This window comes from Thamnophis elegans, chromosome 14 (genome assembly GCF_009769535.1).
Source record: "Thamnophis elegans isolate rThaEle1 chromosome 14, rThaEle1.pri, whole genome shotgun sequence".
Lineage (NCBI taxonomy): Eukaryota > Metazoa > Chordata > Lepidosauria > Squamata > Colubridae > Thamnophis > Thamnophis elegans.
The window spans coordinates 18,649,672-18,664,049 of NC_045554.1; the positions used below are offsets into that span (position 1 = coordinate 18,649,672).

The following is a 14,378-nucleotide window of genomic DNA, read 5'->3' on the forward strand; positions in this document are numbered from 1 at the left end:
CCAAACCCTTTACATACCTCATTTTCTGTGAAAAATGGGGCATGCAGAGAGTTTGAGAGGTCTGTAAAGTGCTCCTGGGGGCTGGGGGGCAAAAACGAGCAAAAACGCCCATTTTTGCCCTCCCCAGGAGCACTTTGCAGGCCTCCCAAACCCTCTGCACATCCATTTTTGCAAAGTGGACGGAGTTTCGAGAGGGCAAAAATGCTGCGTACTGGACCCGTGTCCCTCATGGCTGGTTACTAACAGCAGTGAGGTGACACGAGGCTGGATCCAGGCGGTTGTGACCGCCTCTCTTCGGGAGGGGAACTTCCCCGCCGCACTGAAAGTGGCGGTGGTGAGACCCCTCCTAAAGAAGCCATCTTTGGATCCAGCTGTTCTTAATAACTATCGCCCAGTCTCCAACCTTCCCTTCCTTGGGAAGGTTGTTGAGAAGGTGGTGGCCTTTCAGCTCCAACGGTCCTTGGAGGAAGCAAACTATCTCGACCCCTTCCAGTCAGGCTTCAGACCCGGTTACAGCACAGAAACCGCTTTGGTCGCATTGACCGATGATCTCTGGAGAGCCAGAGATGGAGGACATTCCTCCATCCTGGTCCTCCTTGACCTCTCAGCGGCTTTCGATACCATCGACCATGGTATCCTTCTGCGACGACTGCGGGAGGTGGGAGTGGGAGGCACCGTGTTGCGGTGGTTCTCTTCCTACCTCTCGGACAGGTCGCAGTCGGTGTTAGTGGGGGGACAGAGATCGTCCCCTAGGCCCCTAACATATGGGGTGCCTCAGGGCTCGGTCTTATCCCCCCTACTATTCAACATCTACATGAAACCGCTGGGAGAGATCATCCGTAGGCACGGGATCAGATACCATCAATATGCGGACGATACCCAGTTGTATCTGTCCGCCCTGTGCCAACTCAATGAAGCGGCAGACGTGATGAACCGAGGCCTTGAGGCCGTTATGGACTGGATGAGGGTTAACAAGCTTGTGCTCAACCCAGAAAAGACCGAGTGGCTGTTGTGTTTCCCTCCCAAAGATTCGACCAATATTCCATCACTCAGGCTGGGGGTCAAATTTTATACCCCTCAGAGAGGGTTCGCAACTTGGGAGTCCTCCTGGATCCACAGCTATCGTTTGACCACCACCTGACGGCTGTGACCAGGGGGGCATTTGCCCAGGTTCGCCTGGTGCGCCAGTTGCGACCCTACCTGAATCGGGAGGCACTCACAACAGTCACTCGGGCCCTTGTGACCTCTAGGCTGGAATACTGCAATGTGCTCTACATGGGCTGCCCTTGAAGAGCATCCGGCGACTTCAGCTGGTACAGAACGCGGCCGCGCGAGTGATTGTGGGTGCACCGCGGTTCACCCACATAACACCTATCCTCCGCGAGCTGCGCTGGCTACCTGTCGATCTCCGGATGCGCTTCAAGGTGCTATTAGTCACTCATAAAGCCCTGCATGGTAGTGGATCTGGATACTTGAGAGACCGCCTCCTGCCAATCACCTCCCTGCGACCAATTAGATCTCACAGATTGGGCCTCCTCCGTATTCCATCGGCCAGCCAGTGCCGGCTGGCAACCACAAGGAGGAGGGCCTTCTCAGTAGTAGCCCCGACCCTTTGGAACGAACTCCCCGTGGAGATTCGTACCCTCTCCACCGTCCAGGCCTTCCGCACAGCCCTCAAGAACTGGCTAGCCCGTCAGGCCTGGGGACATGGATAGTTGCCCCTCCCGAATGATGAATGTATGTTGCTTATTACTTTTATTATATGTGTCTATGTCACTGTTTGTACTTCCCCTCCCTGATTTTATTGAGCCGCCCTGAGTCCCCTCAGGGAAGAAAGGCGGCCTACAAATGTTAATAAAATCTCAAATCTCAAAATCTGTATTCAGTGTATAGGACGCACCCAGATTTTCACCCTCTTTTGGGGGGGGGGTGCGTCTTATACTCTGCAAAATATGGTATTTATTCATTTATTAGTTAGAGAAGCAGTTTAGTGCAGTGGTTACAAGGCACTCAGTCCCAAACCACTCCTGAAAAACCTTGACAAAGAAACTGAAGGGACCGGTTCAGGCAGACACCAGGAGACAAAAATTTAGTTAGTTATTTCCTGGAGCTTAAGGCATTATATTTTCTACCCATATTTTTCTCCAAACAACCACCCTATCAGGTAAGTTGTGGGGGGGAGAGAGCATTAAGGGCCAACATGACCCCATCAGCTTCACTGGCCACAGGTGGGTTTGCACCTGGGCCACCTGCATCTTCAACTAGCCTTGTAACTTGCAAGACTTTGTAAGGGTCCCTGCCATGATGGGCATCCCATCTGCTGAACGACAGAAAGGGGCTCTCCTCATCAGCCTCTGAGTCCGTGATGCCACAGGTGGCACGAGGAGCTGTTTGCTAGGGCACACAAGGTGTTGCCCTGTCAGCTCCAGCGCACGCTCTGCACAGCTGATCTCGCCCTTTGTTATTGGCCATTTTTCAGCTTCCCTGAAGCCTTCGGAGGGCAAAAAAACAACCCAACGCGCATATGCAAATTAAGTTTGGGATCAGACTTCCGGTTTGCGTGTTGTCCATTTTTCTCCCTCCGGAGGCTTCAGGGAAGCTTCCTGAAGTCTGCTGAGGGTGAAAAATGACCCTATGGGCAACCTGGAAGTCCGTTCCCTAATTTCCAGGTTGCCCGTACAGCCATTTTTCACCCTCTGGAGGCTTCAGGCTCTGGAGAGGCGGGGGAGGCTGTTTTCACCCTCCCCAGGCTCCTAGAAAGCCTCTGGAGCCTGGGGAGGGCGAAAAACAGGTCCATTGCATGCCAAAAGCAGAGTTGCACGTGCATACGCAGGGGGGGGGTGGCACACATAGAATTATGGATATGGGCACGCCCGTACATGACTCCCCTGCACTCCCCCTGCTTTTGGCACACAATGGCAAAAATATTAGCCATTCCTGCTCTATTACTCCAGCCACATACATATGGCCAGAGCAAAGGCTGGGCATTATGTGGGCTGAAGTTTTTTCATCATAGCTAGAGAGCCCGGATGGCCCCACAGAAGAGCGAGGGAGAAGGGAGGGAGGACTTCAGAATCCACCTGCTTTGCATTCTTTGGCAATGTGTGGATGGCTCCCCCTCCTCCCTCCCCTCTGGGAGCATTGGAGGTAAAAGGCTTGGCATTCGCCTACCCACCCACTCTCTGCCCAGGCTGTGACCACATAGCAGCGCTGGCCTAGATTTGAGGAGCAATGTGGTAGAAGGAAGATAGCGTGAGCCAGGAAAGCCAAGAGCACCCCAGGATCAGCCGGGAAGCGAAGCGATTGCTGCCCCGAGTCACAAAGCGAAGTGCTCATGGGGAAAGTATATGGGCAGCACAGAGGCAGAAGCCCCACAGAGAGAAGGAAATGCACCCTGTGCGCAGCCCCCCACCCCAGGCCGGGTGAGAGGGGGCTGTGGTATCACCAAATGCTCAGGCGCGCTGCTTCCCTTGCCCCTCACTCAACCAAGCCCCCTCTCCAGAAGCCCCTGCTGGGCAGAGTCCCCGCACTCACTTCGCTGGCTTCTGAGTTCCAAAATGCAGCTCGAGGTCCAAGTATTTCACCATGTCACTTAGCTTGTCATAGTCCGAGTCCTCCCCGAGCTACGCCAGGAAGGAAGAGAGAGGCAGTCACACCAAGAGCCAAATTTACCCTCGGCTCTTCAAAGGGCCCTGGGTGCTGGGCCCCTGGCTGATGCCCACTTAGCTCGCACTTTGCACTAAAGCCCCACCACCACCACCAAGCAGGAGTTGGCATCAAGGCCACAAAGGAAGGACACGAAAGGGGACCTGGAGGAGAAGCTACTGATAAGCCCATCTGCCTCTCCCCAACGGCCAGGCATGCAACCAAAATGAGCAGGTTGTGTTTGAGAAGGGGAGCAAAATATTGCTTATTTTATCTCTCACTCCAACCTCCCCCACCTGCAGAAGGGAGTGAGGCATCTCCCTGCCCAAAGGAATAGCCCGTTTTACTGCCAAATAAAAGGCCTTTCCTGGCTTTATAATCAAGACCTCGAGGGTTTCACAGTGCCCCAAATAGGCTTTGGGGGCCCTTTTCGTAACCACAGAAATAAATAGGGAACGAATGAGGAAAGCTTAGCACAGCGTTCGAAATAATATCATTAACTGCCGTAAGTTCTTGCAAAGTGTACACACTTAAAGGTTCTTTTTCCCACCAGGCAGAAGGGAAAGCTCCAAGGAGCCCAACAGAGCAGGGGCCAAGGTGGGAGGAGACGGGGTCACGGGGTCAGGCAGGAAAGACCAAGTCCACACTGAAGGTTCAATGAAGTTGATTTATTGCCTTTGCACAGGAATCTTCTCAACTAATGGTTAGCGTTGGTTTAGAGTTCGATCAGGGACAACAGCACTCCAGGGGGATCGGCTTAATTTTCTTGTGGTTATGTAGGAATTCTAGGCTGGCCCCTCTTTTCACTCTGCCTCCCACCCGCTCCTGCCACTCCTTCTCCTCCGCATGCACCTCAATTGGGGTTCGGATCCTACCTGGCCCCAGATGGTGCCTTCCGAGTTCTCCACCTGCTCCCAGCGCAGCCGCTTAACCACTCATGTGGCTGGACTCGCTCCTGCGGTGGATACTTCCGTGTAGCATTGGAGGGGGCACACAGGGCATCGGGGGAGGAGGGGGAGGGGGTGGAGGGGGAGGAGGAGGGGGAGCAGGGATGTGGGATGTGGGCCGGAGGGAGCACTCTGGACTGCCTCCATGGCCCTGGGCTCTTCCTGGGGGGCCTGGAACTGCGGAGGTCTAGGGGGTGGGCTGATGGAGGTGGGGGGAGGTGGTCTGACAAGATGGAGTAGGTCAGGGAACTCCCTTCCGCTGCTGCTCAAGCCGTCGCTGGCACTGCTGCGGTCATTGTCCATGTAGCTGCCCTGGTCATCATGGAAACTCATCTGGGAGAGAACGGCAGGTGAGGCGCAGGGCATCCCAACTTCACGAGCGCATTGCATCATTGGGACAGGTGTGGAGGGAGAACCTGTCTCCAGGAGAAGAGGACAAATGTATTCGATAAATAAATGCCACTCTCACCCCCACCTTCACCCTCAGAAAGGATGATGGTCTGTGGTGTTTCTTGTCCACACATGGGCTGGTTTGCACCCCACAACACAAGTAAGGCCGGCTGATTTGTGGTTGGGGTTGCAATGGGAAGCCAGTCAGCAGGTGGTTAGACCTTAGCATCTATTCCCTCTGTGAAAAGGGGTGGGTGGGTGACGCTTATGCCACCTGGCAAATTGGCATCCAGTGGGCACATTAAGATGGCAATGGGAAGGCTTCTACCTCCCTTGCTCTCTGTGTGCCTGCCCAGGAGGTGGAAAAGGACAACTTGCCACGGCCAAGTCACTGTGGCCCATTTTCCATGGCTAACTCACCGTGGCCAATCTGCCCCAGGACAACTCGCCATAGCCAACTCACTCTGGCACAACCCAACTGCAGGACAATTCAACAATTCAATTTAATTATTTAAAATCAATTGAAAATTATTTAAATTTTTGTCATTTGCATTTCATTTTGTCTCTCCTTTGGCATCCTTCCTTTAATGACGATATTCCACCATTTCTTCAGTATGAGTGTAACTCTTCTTTCATGGCAAATTGTCCTGCGGCGAGTTGGCCGTGGTGAGTTGGCCTAGACCTCAAAAAAATATCTATCTGAAAGACACTTTCCTGTCCCCTGAAGTACTTTGAGATATCTGCTTAATTAAGAGCCTTAGTGGCACAGTGGTGAGAATGCAGTACTGCAGGCTACTTCTGCTGACTGCCAGTTGCCTGCAATTTGGCAGATTCTCACCAGGCTCAAGGTTGACTCAGCCTTCCATCCTTCAGAGGTGGGAAAAATGAGGATTCAGATTGTTGGGGGGCAAGAGGCTGGCTCTGTAAACCACTTAGAGAGAGGTTGTAAAGCACTGTGAAGCAGTAGATAAGTCTAAGTGCCCTTCCTTCCTTCCTTCCTTCCTTCCTTCCTTCCTTCCTTCCTTCCTTCTTTCCTTCCTTCCTAGTGATTAAAATACAGTTATTGCAGGCTAATTCTGCTCAATGACAGCAGTTTAATCCTGACTGGCTCAAGGTTGACTCAGCCATCCGTCCTTCTAAGGTGGGAAAAATGAGGACCCAGATTGTTGGGAGCAAGAGGCTGACTCTTAACCACTTAGAGACCACTTGTTTTCCAGGTAGCATCTTCTTCTGGCCTTCAGAACAGGAAGGACCAAAATCAAGGTGGTGGGTTTTGTTCACAGTGCTTTCCAGCCCTCTCTAAGCGGTTTACAGAGTCAGACTCTTACCCCCAACAATCTGGGTCCTCATTTTGCATTATTGGAAGCTGGGGGGGAGGGGTGTCAAAAAAGGTTTGTACATGCTTAAGACCCTCACTCAGGATTGCAAGATTCCTTTCTAAAATAGCTCCCAGTCCCTGTGGCCTCCAATAGACAATCCAACACCTAAGACGCCAAGTTTATATTCTGCCTTCTTTAGAGCAAGGACCTCCAACCTTGGCAACTTTAAGATTGTGGATTTCAACTCCCTGGCTGGGGAATTCTGGGAGTTGAAATCCACAAATCTTAAAGTTGCCAAGGTTGGAGATCTCTGCTTTAGAGGATTATTTTGTTCTGCAGATCCTTCCAACTTGGCTTGTGAAATATTTCAGCCTTGTGTCTGTATTTTAATTCTCTTCCCATCTGTTAATCACTGAGCCTCTCAAGTGGCATTTTCTCTCTCGGTAAACAAAACAAAGACACATTTGGCTTCCCCCCCCCACAAAAAAAAAGCCTCTTGTTTTCCTTCTGATGTTTACTAGCACACAGATGGTTCCAAACTCTCAAACTGAAAAGTTGTTACAAGCAGTCCCATAAATGTCTTGCCATAAGGAGGATCCTGACAAAGGCGGCTGCATACAAACAGATTTTCCTCTCATATACAGAATAACGGAGTTGGGAGGGAACCTTGCAGGTCTTCGAGTCCAATCATCTGCCCAAGCAGGAGACCCTACACCAGTGATGGGGAACGTTTTCGGCACCAAGTGCCCAAACCGGAATGGATGTGCACGTACGAACACCAGATCCCCAGAAACATGAGGAATAGCCAGCCCTTTTGGGGCTGTTTTTGGCTGTTTTTCGGGCAACTTTCAGGCCATTTGTTGGGCCGTTTTCAGGCCGTTTTTGGGCGCTCTGGCACCCATGAAGACCAGCTGGCTACTCTGGCACACGCAAAGAAAACCACCCCGAAAATGGCCCAGAAAACAGCCTGGAAAATGACCCCAAAACAGCCTGGAAAATGGTCCAAAAATGGCCTGTTTTTGGGGCGTTTTTCAGACCGTTTTTCGGCACTCTGTATATGCAAGACCAGCTGGCTGGAGCACCAGAATCAAGAAGAGGCGCTACACCATTCCACACAAATAGTTGCCCAGACATAGAATACAGAACATAGAAAAATAAGCTGGAAGGAACCTTGGAGGTCTTCTAGTCCACCCCCCTGCTCAGAGATCCTCTATCTCCAGACAAATGGCTGTCCACTCTCTTCTTCAAAGCCTCCAGTGATGGAGCACCCACAACTTCTGAAGGCAACTTCTGTACCACTGGTTACTTGTTCTCGCCGTTAGGAAATTTCTCCTTAATTTCATGTTGCTTCTCCTCCCCATCTTTTATCATGTGTCAGATGGTGGAGGGATTCAAGCCAGGTTCTCTTGGCTGGCTTGGCATTAGCCAGAGTTGACAAACTCTGTTGCATCCACTGGGGCTGCCTGGAACCCAAAGATCTTAAAATCGCTCCAAAGAAAAGCCCCTTCCAAGATGAGAGAGTGACAACCCCCCCCCCCAGGGCCACAACTCTGCAGATCTTGGCTTGTCTATGAAAGATGGGCCCCCTGGTAAATTTTTACGGTGGTGCAGTGGTTAGAGTGCAGTATTGCAGGCTACTTCTGCTGATCACTTGCAGCTTGGCAGTTCGAATCTCACCAGGCTCAAGATTGAATCTTGGAGGAGCAATGTCGTGACGGTACATCGTGCGGACTCGACACTTCGAGTCCGCTGATGACACTTTTGCCCTTGGACAGTCTGGCAGGACCTAAACCGTCCCGAAGAGACGGTGACTGGGAAGACATAACCTTGCTGGTCGCAGGGACACCGCAAGTCCCTGATCGACCCAAGGGTAGCGCTTCCAACCGGCGGCAAAACAGGCAGTCCCCAGGCTGACGTAGTCGGAGACGGCTCCCGACGGAAAAGAAGAAGTGAAAGTGTTCCATCTGGTGAGGTTTTTTTTTTTTTACTTTCAGAAGATTGCCCTAAGAAACTTTTTTTAAAAAAAAAAATAATAATTAGTCCTCTAAGTGAGAATAAAGCGGCGAATTTAATCCTTATTGGACTGCCTTAGAAAGTTTTCTGTTCTTGCTTGTAACGATGTTTTGTGGATTGAAGTAATTGCAACATTTCCTGTTTCTCCGCTTCAAGTCTATGGATTGATCTTTTTTCCTTTATTTTTTTTTTTACTACCTTAAATTTTTCTTTTGGTTTAAACTAAAAAATATTCTTACTTTAACAAATTTCTCCTTCTATTTGTTATAAAATCATACTAAAGATACCTAAGGAAAAAGCATAAAAAAATAATAATTGAATCTGCCATTTGAAAGCCTAAGCCTGAAGGTTTTTTTCTTTCTTGAAACAATGTATCCTTTGTTCTTCTCTATTTGGTTTCCACTGACTTTGCAATGGAAGGGTTTGGAACTTGTTTATAAAACCTGATAAAAACTCAAGGACACTGAACAGTGTTTTGCAGGTACTCTTGGAAATATTTTGGCAAGAGAAGGAAAAGGAAAAAAGAGACAAGAACCCTTCTACTTGAAAATCACAAAAGAACTTGTGCTTAAGATTTAAAATAAAAATAGATATATCTTTCAAAAAATTCTTTTGACAGGCTAGAGTGGCAGATTCCTTTTTCTTTTCTTTATATCCTTTATATTTTGAAAAATGGATCAATATTCAGATGAAGAAAACTTAATAATCCAAAACATCCTGGCTGGACTCCAAAATATTTTAGAAGGACTTGAGAGATTTGACAAGAAATGGGACAGACTATGGGGTACTACAGTAAAAGAGGAGGGGATTGGAGCCCCAGAGATTAAAGAAGAGAATGAAAATACAGAAAACAAAGACAAGTTGCTAGATGAACCATTAATGAAGTAAATGTGAGTGAAAGCGAAAAGAAGGAAGCTGGAAAAGTGATTTGACAACTTGGAGCTTTTTCCCAAATTCCAAGATGCAGGAGGAAAAAAAAAAAAGCGAAAAGGATGAAATTAAGAAGAAAAATCCATCCAGAAATAAGATTGACAACTAAAGTTAAGCCTACGTCAATAGCAACTAAAGGGCAACATTTAGACATTTTTTTAAGACATTTATTAAGATTTATAGGCCGCCCTTCTCCCTGAGGGGACTCAGGGCGGCTTACAATCACAGGGAAGGGGTGCAATAATAAAAGACAAACAGTGAGTAAACAAAATAAATAATAAAACACAACTTGCATTCAACAGTCAACACTTGGGCGGGTAATTTAAGAACTTATCCCAGGCCTGCTGGAGACCCAGGTTCTTAAGGGCCGTGCGGAAGGTCTGGATGGTGGTGAGGGTACGAATCTCAACGGGGAGATCGTTCCACAGGGTCGGAGCTGCAACAGAAAAGGCTCTCCTCCGTGTAGTCGCCAGTCGGCATTGACTGGCAGATGGACATCCGGAGGAGGCCCAATCTGTGCGATCTAATCGGTCGAAGGGAGGTAATCGGCAGAAGGCGGTCTCTCAAGTACCCAGATCCACTACCATGGAGTGCTTTAAAGGTGGTCATCAATACCTGAAGCGCACCCGGAGATCGACAGGTAGCCAGTGCAGCTCGCGGAGGATGGGTGTAATGTGGGCGAACGCGGTGCGCCCACTATCACTCGCTGCGGCTGCATTCTGGACTAACTGCAGTCGCCGGATGCACTTCAAGGCAACCCCCATGTAGAGCCCATTGCAGTATTCCAGCCTAGAGATCACAAGGGCTCGAGTGACTGTTGCGAGAGCCTCCCGGTTCAGGTAGGGCCGTAACTGACGGACCAGGCGAACCTGGGCAAATGCCCCCTGTCACAGCCGACAACTGATGGTCAAAAGTCAGCTGTGGATCCAGGAGGACTCCTAGATTACGGACCCTATCTGAGGGTATAAAATTTGACCCCCCAGCCTGAGTGTTGGAAATATCGGCCAATTGTTGGGAGGGAAACACAACAGCCACTCGGTCTTGCCGGGTTGAGTACCAGTTTGTTAGCGCTCATCCAGTCTTAACGGCCTCAAGGCCCTGGTTCATTCATGTCCACCGCTTCATTGAGTTGGCACGGGGCGGACAGATACAGTTGTGTATCGTCCGCATATTGATGGTATTTTATTCCCGTGCCTCCGGATGATCTCGCCCAGCGGTTTCATGTATATGTTAAATAGTAGGGGGGATAAGACCCAAACCCTGCGGCACCCCATATGTTAGGGGCCTCAGGGACGATCTCTGCCCCCGACCAACACCGACTGCGACCTGTCCGAGAGGTAGGAGGAGAACCACTGCAAACAGTGCCTCCCACCCCCACCTCCCGCAGTCGTCGCAGAAGGATACCATGGTCGATGGTATCGAAAGCCGCTGAGAGGTCAAGGAGAACCAGGATGGACGCATGGCCTCCATCTCTGGCCCTCCAGAGATCATCGGTCAATGCGACCAAAGCGGTTTCAGTGCTGTAACCAGGTCTGAAGCCGGATTGGAAGGGGTCAAGATAGCTAGCTTCCTCCAAGGCCCGTTGAAGCTGGAAGGCCACCACCTTCTCGACAACCTTCCCAATAAAGGGGAGGTTGGAGACAGGACGATAGTTGTTTAAAATGGCTGGATCCAAGGATGGTTTCTCAGGAGGGGTCTCACCACCGCCTGTCTTAAGTGCGGCGGGGAAGTTGCCCCTCCCAAGGGAGGCGGTCACGACCGCCTAGGATCCAGCCATGTGTCACCTCCCTGCTTGTGGCAACCAGCCAGGAGGGACACGGGTCCAGAATACAGGTGGAGGCACTTACAGCTCGAATGGCCTGTCCCACATCCCCAGAGGCAACATCCTGGAACTCAACCCAGAGAGGTTTGCCAAGTAATCCCCTGTGTCTCGGCTGGATCTACGGCGTGGAGTCCAAGTCTGACCGAAACCGAGCAACTTTGTCCGCCAAGAACGGGCCATAGTCCTCAGCCCTACCTGCAAGGGGTCTCCCACATCCCTCCTATTGAGGAGGGAGCGGGTGATCCTAACAGGGCGGCTGGGCGTGACTTCAGCGGACGCTACCAGGCGGAGATATCGTTCTTTTGGCAACTCTTAGTGCCCGATGTATCCTTGGTGCAGGTAGTCAAAAGTGCTCGGTTCTCCTCGGACTTATCGGACCTCCACAGGTGCTTTAGGCATCTCCTCCGGCGCTTCTTCTCCCGGAGCTCCTCGGTGAACCAAGGAGGTCTCCGGGATCCGCTGACCCAGAGGGCCGTAGTGGCGCAATCACGAGTCAAGAGACTCCGACGCCGCCGTAATGCCAGGCGGCAACCAGAGTCTCCGCCGAACTGTGGCGAAGGTGTCGGGAATTACCCCAAGCTCCGTCGGAACCTCAAAGGGTCCATAAGTCGCCTGGGGCGGAACCACCTGTCGGCAACGAAAATACATGAGAGATCTTCAAGCTACAAAGTGCGGAGAGAAGTTCTAAACTCTGAAAAGATGCCAAAAAGAGAATTGACACAACTGCTGGCGAGAGCGAAAGGACCATTTTTGCTATTGGAAGACACTGGTTGATAATGCTAGTTGATGAAAAAAATCAGCTAACTTTTGATGATGATAAAAATTAGCTAATTTTTGATGATTAATAAGTAGGGACTTTAGTATTTTGTAGACTGTTTTAGATCATCATTGAATGTCTATTCGTTAGCATATAATCTGATAATGAAATGATAACCTTAATTAGGATAAATAACCGGGCAATAAATTGTAAATTGAGATCTGGCGAAAAGACTTATAAACCCTATAAATTTGTGTTTAGATCTTGTTATGAAGGTATAAATAATTTGGATCAGAAGAGAGGAGATGTGAACTAGCAAACAATTGGTTATTTTTTCTTCTTTTAACTATAATAACAAGAAAAAATGTTAATGCATACTTTTGGTGATTATTAAGTAGAAATCTCAACATCTTTTAGATTGTTTTAGATTTTAAATGGTCATTTTATTAACACTTATTAATAAATGTCTGTTTAGAGAGGGTCATAAAGGTAAATTTCTCTTGGGCCTGTGGAGAGGAGCGGTGAGAAAAATAGTAAATAATTTTTAGTTAACTACAATAATAACAAAGAAATGTTAATGGATAATATTTAATGATAGAAGCAGGGTGTTACTAGTAAAAGTAAAATGGACAGAAGCGTTAATCTGTGCGTTTGGGGTTGGGGGGAAGGGAGAGGGAATGTTAGATATCCTTTTAATCAACTTTTTTTTAGAATATGTTATAAAGATGTAAAGCTATGGCAGATTCATTGAGACTGGAAAAAAAAATGCCAGAAGGTGGCTGTGTCCTCAAAAACTCTAATTAAGTGGAAATGGTGTATAATGATAGCAAAATATATAAATTCTAAAATATACAATTTAAACTGAATGAAATATATGTGATTGTGGAAAAAACACATGAAATTTACCCATAACCAATGGATACGCTTTCTACAAGATGTAATGAAAGATGGTTTTGTGTGTGTGTGTTTTTCTTTAATAAAAACAATAAAAACTCTTTAAAAAAAAAAGATTGAATCAGCCTTTCATCTTTCTGAGGTCGGTAAATGAGGACCCAGATTTTTTTGGGGGGAGAGGGAAGGCTGATTCTGTAAACAGTTTAGAGAGGGCTGGAAAGCACAATGAAGCAGTATAGAAGTCGAAGTGCTATTGCTATTGTCCTTCCTTTTCTCCTTCCTTCCACCCACCCATGGTGACACATGTTAGCATGCAGTATTGCAGGCTGCCTCTACTCACAGCCAGGAGTTCAATCCTGACCAGCTCAAAATGGACTCAGCCTTCCATCCTTCCGAGGTGGGTAAAATGAGGACCCAGATTGTTGGGGGCAAAAGGCTGACCCTGTAAACTGCTTAGAGAGGGGCTGTGAAGCACTATGAAGTGGTATATAAGTCTAATTGCTTTTGCTATTGCTATTTTTCTTCTTCCCAGATTAGCTTCCAGCTCTAGGATTCCTCAGTGGCCTCCCATCCCAGCACTAACTAGCTCAGCCTAAGGTGGCTGCCATCCTGCCCACGGACAGGAATTTGCATTCAGAAGGGAACCAAGGTCACACGCACCCTTACAGAATGGTCTTTTGGGGTTTTAGCAAACGTTCTTCCTTCTTGCAAGAGCGTTCAAAGGGCAGTGCATGGGTGTGGAACTTGTGGGTGGTTCACAGGTGCCGAGAAATCAGAAAGCCAGACCCAAAGGCACCATCTGCCAATTCCCGGTGCAAAAAGTACAAGAAACAAGAATGATAAAAGAGATAAGCAGGGCCAGCCTCACTTTCCAGCCGGGGGGGGGGGGTGTTCATCGTGCTGCATTTGTGCCGCTTTCAAGAAAAGACTGGAAGATTATGTGCCCAGATTGGCATTAAGGGTTCCTGTAGTGGACTAGAACAGGGGTCTCCAATCTTGGCAACTTTACGATGTGTGGACTACAACTCCCAGAACTCCTCAGCCAGCATGCGCTGGGAGTTTAAGTCCACACATCGTAAAGTTGCCAAGGTTGAAGACCCCTGGTCCAGAAGACCTCAAAGGTCCCATCCAACCCTAGGATTCTTGGCTATTCGGTAGCCAGTTTCAATTACTTTTTCGTAATATCAAGACTCACGTTTCACGTACGAACACAAGGAAGCTCAAACGTTTTGTTGCTAAGCGAGATCATTATTCTTCTCCCATTTTCTGACCTTCCTTGCTACTGCTGTGAAGTGAATCACTGGAGTGGTTATGTTAGTTAACACCGTTGTTAAGTAAATCTGGTTTCCCGTTGACTTTGCTTTTTCCCCAAAGGGGATCCCATCACTTTGGGACACTGCAACCGTCATGAATACGAATCAGTTGCCAGGCATCTGAATTTTGATCACGATGCAATGGTCGTAAGAGTAAATAAGAGCCGCCAGTCCCTTTTTTCCACCATTGCTGTTGCAACTTTGAACAATCACTAAATGAAGTGTTGTAAGTCAAAGATTACCTCATCTTGTTTAGATGGAGAAACAAATGGGGAGAACCACTCTGGGACTTTTGCCTCGGGCAACTTTTCATCCCAGGGAAAGGAAGGATTCAGGCAGCGTCCTCCA

The 14,378-nt window shown here is 48.7% G+C and overlaps 1 protein-coding gene across 1 annotated transcript in view; it reads right to left on the minus strand.

Moving 5' to 3' along the window:
• GRID2IP (Grid2 interacting protein) overlaps positions 1-14,378 on the minus strand; it is a 135,686-nt gene that overhangs the window by 24,036 nt on the left and 97,272 nt on the right. Inside the window, 5 exon segments of the mRNA XM_032231039.1 lie at positions 3,535-3,623; positions 4,521-4,577; positions 4,579-4,747; positions 4,749-4,850; positions 4,852-4,925. Coding sequence (XP_032086930.1) covers positions 3,535-3,623; positions 4,521-4,577; positions 4,579-4,747; positions 4,749-4,850; positions 4,852-4,925 — 491 coding nt within the window.